Consider the following 9,951-nt stretch of genomic DNA (forward strand, 5'->3'; position numbering starts at 1 on the left):
GGTACCTCCTGTATATAGCCTCCACATTGACTCTGTACCGGTACCCGTCCCTCTCCTCGCCCCTACCTGGGCTCGAACCAGGAACACATCGACAACAGCCACACTCGAAGCAGCGTTACCCATTACTCCACAAAAGCCGCAGGCCCATAACTACTCCAAGTCTCAGAGAGAGTGAAGTTTGAAACGCTATTAGCGTGCGCCCGCTAACTAGCTAGCCTTTGGTCATTAATATGGTCGAATACGGAAACTATCATTTTGAAAACAAAATGTTTATTATTTCAGTGAAATACGGAACCATTCGGTATTTTATCTAAAGGGTGGCATCCCTAAGTCTAAATATACTTGTTACATTGCACAACCTTCAATGTTATGTCATAATTACGTAAAGTCCTGGCAAATTAGTTCGCAATGAGCCAGGCGGACCAAACTGTTGCATCTACCCTGACTCTGCGTGCAATGAACGCAAGAGAAGTGACACAATTTCACCTGGTTAATATTGCCTGCTAACCTGGATTGCTTCTAGCTAAATATGCAGGTTTAAAAATATATACTTCTGTGTATTGATTTTAAGAAAGGCATTGGTGTTTATGGTTAGGTACACATTGGAGCAACGATACGCACCGCATCGACAGGACATGCTAGATAAACTAGTAATATCATCACCCATGTGTAGTTAGTTATAAGTGATTATGATTGATTGATTGTTTTTATAAGAAGTTTAATGCTAGCTAGCAACTTCTACTACATTCGTGTAACAGGCAGGATCCTCGTGGAGTGTAATGAGGCAGGTGGTTAGAGCGCTGGACGAGTTAACTGTAAGGTTGCAAGTTTGGATCCCCCGAGCTGACAAGGTTCAAATCTAGCGTTCTACCCCTGGACAAGGCAGTTAGCCCACCGTTCCTAGGCCGTCATTGAAAATAAGAATGTGTTCTTAACTGACTTGCCTAGTTAAATAAAGATTAAATAAAGGTGTAAAAAAAAATACATTTTGTATACATTTTTTATACAAACTTGAAATCGGCCCTAATTAATCGGTCTACGTCTAATATGAAGTTTGTCAGTTTCAATGTTACGGTCTTTGATTTAATTATATTTCTGAAACTCAGGCTGTGTGTTTATCTGCGTCATTCCTTGATCATTCCTTGTGGTCCTGTAGCTCAGTTGGTGGAGTATAGTGCTTGTTAAACCAGGGTAGTGGGTTTGATTCCTGGGACCATCCATATGTTAATTGTTTGCAAACATGACTGCAAATCCCTTTAGACTCCAATGCTTCCCACACAAGTTGGCTGGATGTCCTTTGGGTACAGGGGAGGCTCCTCAGAGGAGGAAGGGGATGCTCCTCAGAGGAGGAAGGGGAGGCTCCTCAGAGGAGGAAGTGGAGGCTCCTGAGAGGAGGAAGGGGAGGACCCTCCTCAGTGATTTTCATAAAAATAAAAATGATAAAACATGTAAAAAAGTTTAATCCCTTTTAGATATTAGAAATTACGGTACGTTCTTTCCAATACAAAAGTGTAGTGTAGTGTATTGTTTCCAAACTGCGTTACCCACTCCAGACAGCAGATGGCGATGAGCGTCTTTCAGGTGATGATTCTTCCGTGACGTATAATGGACTGGACGGACGCTTCTTCAGGAACAACAACGCGGCTACTCTTTCAACCACCTCGGTAGCTTGCTAGCCAACATAAAAGTGAAAGATTGACGCTTTAGACCATCTTTATGTACATTATCTAATCTCAGTGTTTTAAACACAGTTCTGTTGACGTATTAACTGGTTAACTGTAACCTAATTTGCAAACTTGTTAAAGATTGATGCTGAGCCTAGCACTAGGCTATTCGCTAATGCTAACGAGCTAGCTAACATCCCTGACCATGAGTTCATTAAAGTACTCATCCCCTGCTATAGAAGAGGAGGTCTGCTGTTTGCAGAAAGAAGCTCTGGCAATGAACATTGAAGAAGAGGATGAGGTTACAGTGAAAGAAGAGAAAGAACCTTTTAGAATGAAAAAGGAGGAAGATGAGACTGTTATAGTGAAGGAAGAAGATGCTGTTATAGTGAAAGAACATTTCAGAATGAAAAAGGAGGAAGAGGAGACTGTTATAGTGAAGGAAGAAGATGCTGTTATAGTGAAAGAACATTTCAGAATGAAAAAGGAGGAAGAGGAGACTGTTATAGTGAAGGAAGAAGATGCTGTTATAGTGAAAGAACATTTCAGAATGAAAAAGGAGGAAGAGGAGGCTGTTATAGTGAAAGAACATTTCAGAATGAAAAAGGAGGAAGAGGAGACTGTTATAGTGAAGGAAGAAGATGCTGTTATAGTGAAAGAACATTTCAGAATGAAAAAGGAGGAAGAGGAGGCTGTTATAGTGATAAAAGAGAATGAACCTTTTAGAGAGGAAGAGGATGCTATCTCAATAAAGGTGAAGGAGGAAGACGTTTTGGGAGTGAAAGAGGAGGAGACAGAATATCCGATTACCATCAGTGAGTACTGTCTTAAAAACAGGGGCACAAACTATGCAGTTGTTGAACTAATGTGTGGTTTTTAAGGGGCATTCTACTGAAGTTCTACACTTGAATATGTTGTTCAGTACTGTAGGAATTGTTAAAGGGTCAATCTGCCATTGGTTCATATATTTGAGGGACTTTTCAATTAGATGTATTGAATTCTCCATGTTGTCTATATTGAAGTTCCCCTCATCTAGTATAACAGGCTTTTAAAATTCAATATTGAAGCATATGTTCTACTTAAAATATCAAAGGGAGTTTACTACTCATTTTGATGTTCTCGTTCACACAGGAGAGAGACATGACTATGGTGGATCCTCTGGGGAGCCTCAACAACATCCTGATGCTGACGAGGCAGAGAAGAGTCTCTCCAGATCAGAACACCAGATGGTACAGCTTGGTCTGGTCTAGCATACAGCTTGGTTTGGTCTAGCATACAGCTTGATCTGGTCTAGCATACAGCTTGGTCTGGTCTAGCATACAGCTTGCTCTATCTGGGTCTGGTCTGGGCTGGGTTTCTGTAAAGCACATAATGACATGTGTCTGTGTCCCCTCTTTATGGTTACTAGGACAATGCTAGCCCTTCCTCCCTCCCGGAGTCCCCGCGTCGTGCCTCTCCCGGTAGCACCTTACTGCTGGGTATGAAGAGGTTGTCTGTGCTGCTGGTGGACTGCAGGAAAACAATGGGGCTGAGTGGAACTGTGAGAGGAGGAGAAGAGATGAAAGGATCAGATTTGACTCATCAAAGTAAGTGCTGTAGTTTAGTTTGAACAAATACAATAGATCTGCCCACCGGTATCTGTTACCAGGATAACCAGCAGAGTTCTGTTAGTTGACAGGAAGATAGACTGGTGTATATGGATGTTATGAATATCATAACACTGAAAAAGGATTCTGCCAATGAAAAGAGAGAAACCAATAGACCATATAAAACCTTGATGAAAGGTAGCTTTGGAGAGAAAGTTTCAAGATGATCCAATGTAAGGTGCTTGTTTTACAAAAACTTTTCCTTAAAACATTATGGATGTTACATTGCCTGTCGCAGTCAACGCCCCTATCTTTACAAGACTGTAGAACAGGCAAACTAAACTCAAGACTTTGGTCATTAATTAACTAATACTGGAGGAAAACTGTGATCAGGCTGCCCACTCAAACGAAAGCTTCAAACTGTAACCAGTGCCGGCAACCTTGTTCAGGTTATCAATCAACCTACCAGGGTAGTGACAAACAGTAGAGGAATGAAATCATCAACATGGTTTGATCATATCTTTACTAATGCTGCAGAAATGGGTTTTAAAGCAGTGTCCAGATCCATCAGATGTAGTGATCACAATATAGTATCCATGTCTAGGAAAACCACCGTTCCAAAGGCTGGGACTAATATTGTGTATAAGAGGTCATACATTTTTTTGTAGTGATTCCTATGTTGTTGATGTAAATAATATTTGTTGGTCCGTGGTGTGTAATGATGAGCAACCAGACACTGCCCTTGACACATTTGAAACTGCTTATCCCAGTTACTAATAAGCATGCACCCATTAAGAAAATGACTGTAAAAACTGTTAAATCCACGTGAATTGATGAGGAATTTTAAAAATGGTATGATGAAGTGTGAGGCAAAAGAGATGGCATATAGGTCTGGCTGTATAACTGATTGGCAAACCTATTGCAAATTGAGACATCATTTGACTAAACTGAATAAAAAGAAGAAAGTACACAATGAAACAAAGATAAATTACATGAAGAATGATAGTAAAAATCTTTGGAGCATCTTCAATGAAATTTTGGGCAAATAAAATCTACAATGACAAGTCACTGGTGTCTGACAACACGGATGGAAAATTGAGGATAATAGCGGCCGATATTGCCATTCCTATTTGCCTTGTCTTTAATTTAAGCCTACTAGAAAGTGTGTGCCCTCAGGCCTGGAGGGAAGCTAAAGTCATTCCACTACCCAAGAACTGGCTTACTGGCTTAAATAGCTGACCAATCAGCCTGTTACCGACCCTTACAATTTTGGGAGAAAAAATATTTGACCAGATACAATGCTATTTTACAGTAAACAAATATAGACTTTTAGCTTATAGGGAAGTTCATTCAACAAGCACAGCACTTACAAATGACTGACTGGCTGAGAGAAATTGATGATAAAAATGGCTTTACACCCCCTGCTATATTGTGGATAAAGAGTTTTTCTTTTAAAATGTAACCTTTATTTAACTAGGCAAGTCAGTTAAGAACAAATTATTTTTTTCAATGACGGCCTAGGACTGCCTTGTTCAGGGGCAGAACGACAGAGTTTTACCTTGTCAACTCGGGGATTCGATCCAGCAATCTTTCGGTTACTGGCCTACCGCTCTAACCACTAGGCTACCTGCCGCCCCAGAGCTACCTGTCTAACGGAACACAAAGAGTGTTCTTTAATGGAAGCCTGTACAACAAAATCAAGGTAGAATCAGGAATTCCCCCGGGGCAGCTGTTTGGCACCTTCTTTTTTCAATCTTTACCAACAACATGCCAGTGACATTTAAGTAAAGCCAGTGAGTCTATGTATGCGGATGACTCAACACTGTACACGTCAGCTACTACAGCGACTGAAATGACTGCAACACTTAACATAGAGCTGCAGTTAGTTTCAGAATGGGTGGCAAGGAATACATATTTCTGATTACCTTAAGTTACATGGCCTACTACGCTAATTCTGTAGCGGTATTGTTAGAGGGGGGTAAATATGAAGATTTTGTTGGGGCGCCAGGCAGGTATTAACCCTAGTTATTAAAGTTAGTTATTACCTATTATAACATTATTATTATTATTAAATATTATTAAAACCGAAAGGATGAGAGTAGAATAGATAGAGTAGCGCTTCCAGACACATTCTAAACATGATGGAGACTTAAAGGAGGACTGCAGCATCTAATGATGAAACATTATGGAGTCTTAAAGGAGGACTGTAGCATCTAATGATGAAACATTATGGAGTCTTAAAGGAGGACTGTAGCATCTAATGATGAAACATTATGGAGTCTTAAAGGAGGACTGTAGCATCTAATGATGACACATTATGGAGTCTTAAAGGAGGACTGTAGCATCTAATGATGAAACATTATGGAGTCTTAAAGGAGGACTGTAGCATCTAATGATGAAACATTATGGAGTCTTAAAGGAGGACTGTACCATCTAATGATGAAACATTATGGAGTCTTAAAGGAGGACTGTAGCATCTAATGATGAAACATTATGCAGTCTGAAAGGAGGACTGTAGCATCTAATGATGAAACATTATGGGGTCTTAAAGGAGGACTGTAGCATCTAATGATGAAACATTATGGAGTCTTAAAGGAGGACTGTAGCATCTAATGATGAAACATTATGGAGTCTGAAAGGAGGACTGTAGCATCTAATGATGAAACATTATGGAGTCTTAAAGGAGGACTGTAGCATCATGAGGTAATCACCGGGAATTCATTTCAATTAATTGCCTTTTTAGAAGTTAAGTTGTGGAATTTCTTTCCCTATAACCTGTTTGGGATAGGGGGCAGTATTTTCACGTCTGGATGAAAAGCGTTCCCAAAGTAAACTACCTGCTACTCAGGCCCAGAAGCTAGGATATTTATATAATTGGTAGAGTCGGATAGAGAACACTCTAATGTTTCTAAAACTGTAAAAATAATGTCTGTGTGTATATCATAACTTATTTGGCAGATGAAACCCCGAGGACAAACCATCCAGGAGGAATTTTTTGTTGTTGAGGTGACTCTGTTTTCAAATGGTTTTGTGTGGCACTTGGTTGCAGTTCCTATTGCTTCCACTAGATGTCAACAGTCTTTAGAAATTGGTTGATGTTTTTCTTTAGAGAAATGAAGAAGTTCGGCTATTCAGAACGAGGGTCCAGCCTAGTGCTCTCTAATGTTTTGATGCGCACTCCAGGTCACGCGCTTCACGTTGTTTTTATCCGGTATTGAACACAGTTTATCCCATCTTAAATTTTCTCGATTATTTACGTTTTAAAATACCTAAAGTTGGATTAGGAAAGTTGTTTGAAATGTTTGGACAGCATTTACAGGTATCGTATTAGATATTTTGTAGTCATGCTGGGCGAGTTGGAACCAGTGTTTTTTTTAAATCAAACGCGCCAAATAAATGGACATTTTGGAGATATAACAACGAAATTAATCGAACAAAAGGACCATTTGTGATGTTTATGGGACATATTGGAGTGCCAAAAGAAGAAGCTCTTCAAAGGTAAGGCACAAATTATATCATTATTTCTGAGGTTTGTGTCGCGCCTGGTGGGTTGAAATATGATTGTCGTGGGTTGAAATATGATTGTCATGTGTTTGTTTGATGGGGTGCTGTCCTCAGATAATCGCATAGTTCGCTTTTGCCGTAAAGCCTTTTTGAAATCTGACACGGTGGCTAGATTAACAAGGAGATTAACAAGGAGACTGCGTGAATCAGGCCTTCATGTTCGAATTGCTGCAAGGAAACCACTACTAAAGGAGAAGAAGAAGAAGAGACTTGCTTGGGCCAAGAAACACGAACAATGGACATTAGACCGTGGATATCTGTCCTTGGGTCTGATGAGTCCAAATTCGAGATTTTTGGATCCGAGCGTCATGTCTTTGTGAGACGAGGAGTAGATGAACAGAAGTCACACTTAACCAGCATGGCTTCCACAGCATTCTACAGCTATATGCCATCCCATCTGGTTTGGGCTTAGTCCCACTGTCATTTGTTTTTCAACAGGACAATGACCCAACACACCTCCTGGCTGTGTAAGAGCTATTTGATCAAGTAGGAGAGTGATGGAGTGCTGCATCAGATGACCTGGCCTACACAATCCCCCGACACAATCCCCCACATTTCCAGAGATGGAAGTAATTTTTACTGTACTTTTTGGTACCTTTGAATCTAATGTATTGTATCAAGATGGTTTGGGATGAGTTGGATCGCAGAGGTTGTGTGAACAAACTGCACATTTTCGAGTAGCCTTTAATTATCTCCAGCACAAGGTGCACCTGTGTAATAACCAAGCTGTTCAATCAGCTTCTTGATATGCCACACCTGTCAGGTGGATGGATTATCTTGGCAAAGAATAAATGTTGACTAACAGTGATGCTCATGAAACATCCAACACTTTACATGTTGCGTTTATATTTTTGTTTTTTGTTGTTACTATCAGTTTTAGGAACATTTACCCAAAATATGACATCAGCGATAATCAAAATGTTGAAAATCTGTGAATGTCTAAATAAGAAATTGGTCCAATTAAACAGCAATGTGTCGAACCCTTTCAACAACGGGGAGATGTTACTGATGTGCTTTGTATCTGCGACGTAAAAACAAGTTTTGGACTTCCACACAAAATTACTTCTTTAGTTATTTTATGTTTAAGGAAGTGTGTAGGTCACATTCTGTATCATACAGCTATGAAAGTTATATATTTAGAACCACCTGTTCAATTGGAATCCAGCGACGTCTGTGTCTTCAGTGTCCTAGAACTGTCCAGGTTTTTGTGTTCTGACTTGTAAAACAGGATGAATAAGTAATGTAAACATAGCAGTAATTACCAGGAAGCTCTACATTTGTTTTAAAATCACACTAAGATTGTTAAAACTGGCCTCGGGTTATTGAGAGATCTGATTTAGGATTTACCCTCGTAGCAAGGTTGTTTTATCATGTGGTTTCATTCGGGTCTCTATTTAAAAATAACACTGTCTTTGGCAGGAGAAAGACCAGACTCGGAGGAACCAGAGCCAGGGACGTCCAAACTAGCAAGACGACACCACTGCTCCCACTGTGGAAAGTGTTTCAACCAGAGAGTAAACATGAAACAACATGAGAGAATACACACGGGAGAGAAGCCTTACCACTGCTCCCAGTGTGGAAAGAGTTTCGTCCGTTCGGGGGAGCTGAAAATACATGAGAGAATACACACAGGAGAGAAGCCTTACCACTGCTCCCAGTGTGGAAAGTGTTTTAACCAGAGAGATCACCTGAAACGGCATGAGAGAATACACACAGGAGAGAAGCCTTACCACTGCTCCCAATGTGGAAAGTGTTTCAACCGGTCGGAGGAGCTGAAACAACATGAGAGAATACACACAGGAGAGAAGCCTTACCACTGCTCCCAATGTGGAAAGTGTTTCAACCGGTCGGGGAAGCTGAAACAACATGAGAGAATACACACAGGAGAGAAGCCTTACCACTGCTCCCAATGTGGAAAGTGTTTCAACCGGTCGGAGGAGCTGAAACAACATGAGAGAATACACACAGGAGAGAAGCCTTACCACTGCTCCCAATGTGGAAAGTGTTTCGTCCATTCAGGGGATCTGAAACGACATGAGAGAATACACACAGGAGAGAAGCCTTACCACTGCTCCCAATGTGGAAAGTGTTTCAACCAGAGAGGAAACCTGAAAAAGCATGAGAATACACACAGGGCAGAAGCCTTACCACTCCGCCCAGGTTGCAAAGCTTTTGCCCATTTAGGAAGCCTGAAAGAACACATTAGACTGCACACAGAGGAGAAGGCTTAGAAAAGCTCAGACTGTGGGAAAACATATTACTCATAAGTCACTTAAACGTCATTAGAGAATCCACACAGGAGAGAGAAATTACTTCTCTTAGCGTGTATATTGATATTTCACATCACATTGACTTAAAATTCATCAGAGAACATACACAGTGCTCCCGTTGTCTTATATTGTTGACTGACAATGTGTTTACCTGTCTTTACCAGATGAAATTAAATGGTACAGGGTATACTCAAACATATATTTGTTTGTTTTTATTAGAAAACATGAATTGAATATGGAGTCTGTCAGTTTGAAAATAGAGTAGATCAGATTCCATGTGTTTAAATTGTCCTTTTTTAAACTCTTTGTGTTTATCTGGGTGTGTCATTCCTCCAGCACTACAGATAATCAAGTGATATTTGGATGTGATGCATTAGTTCCATTGTTGACATTTGCATTGTAGCCCACTGATGATTTAATGAAATGAAAATGTTCAGACTCTGTAATGGAAAATGTTTGTGTGTCCACATAACTGAGTATGTGACTAACCTTGTGAAACTGTCCTATTATAAGCTCCTGTTTTTGGGACTATCATCCTGTGTTGCAAACCAATTTGCACCTGTGTCCTTGTATGAATAAAGTCCCGCCCAGGAACAGGAAACTATAAAGATATTTGCTAATCACTCAATGCTTCAGGAATTCAGACTGTCTACACTGCGCTGTGACTCTGTTATTCTCTCTGAGCTCAGAAATAAAGAATCTTGGTTTGACTTGGACTCCAGCAGATCCTTATTTTATAATATCCACCACAACTCTCCCAAGGATTGCTGTTTATCATTGTCTCAAAGAAGAGTTCCTCGTTCCACTTTCCTGGGGGAATTTACAAGCCTCCCACTGATTGAATAAACATTGTTTCCACAGGTAACA

General features: G+C 40.3%; 1 protein-coding gene across 1 annotated transcript; it reads left to right on the forward strand.

Annotated features, from left to right (window-relative positions):
- Window positions 1-1,608: 1,608 nt before the first annotated feature.
- On the forward strand, window positions 1,609-9,161 carry LOC139394692 (zinc finger protein 3-like). The gene is made up of 4 exons (XM_071142787.1): window positions 1,609-2,479; window positions 2,796-2,893; window positions 3,073-3,250; window positions 8,234-9,161. Exons 1-4 carry the CDS (start codon window positions 1,870-1,872, stop codon window positions 9,043-9,045), a joined length of 1,698 nt encoding a protein of 565 aa, XP_070998888.1. The 5' UTR covers window positions 1,609-1,869; the 3' UTR covers window positions 9,046-9,161.
- The last annotated feature ends 790 nt before the right edge of the window (window positions 9,162-9,951 follow it).

This window comes from Oncorhynchus clarkii, unplaced genomic scaffold (assembly GCF_045791955.1).
Source record: "Oncorhynchus clarkii lewisi isolate Uvic-CL-2024 unplaced genomic scaffold, UVic_Ocla_1.0 unplaced_contig_6262_pilon_pilon, whole genome shotgun sequence".
In the NCBI taxonomy this organism is placed as follows: domain Eukaryota; kingdom Metazoa; phylum Chordata; class Actinopteri; order Salmoniformes; family Salmonidae; genus Oncorhynchus; species Oncorhynchus clarkii.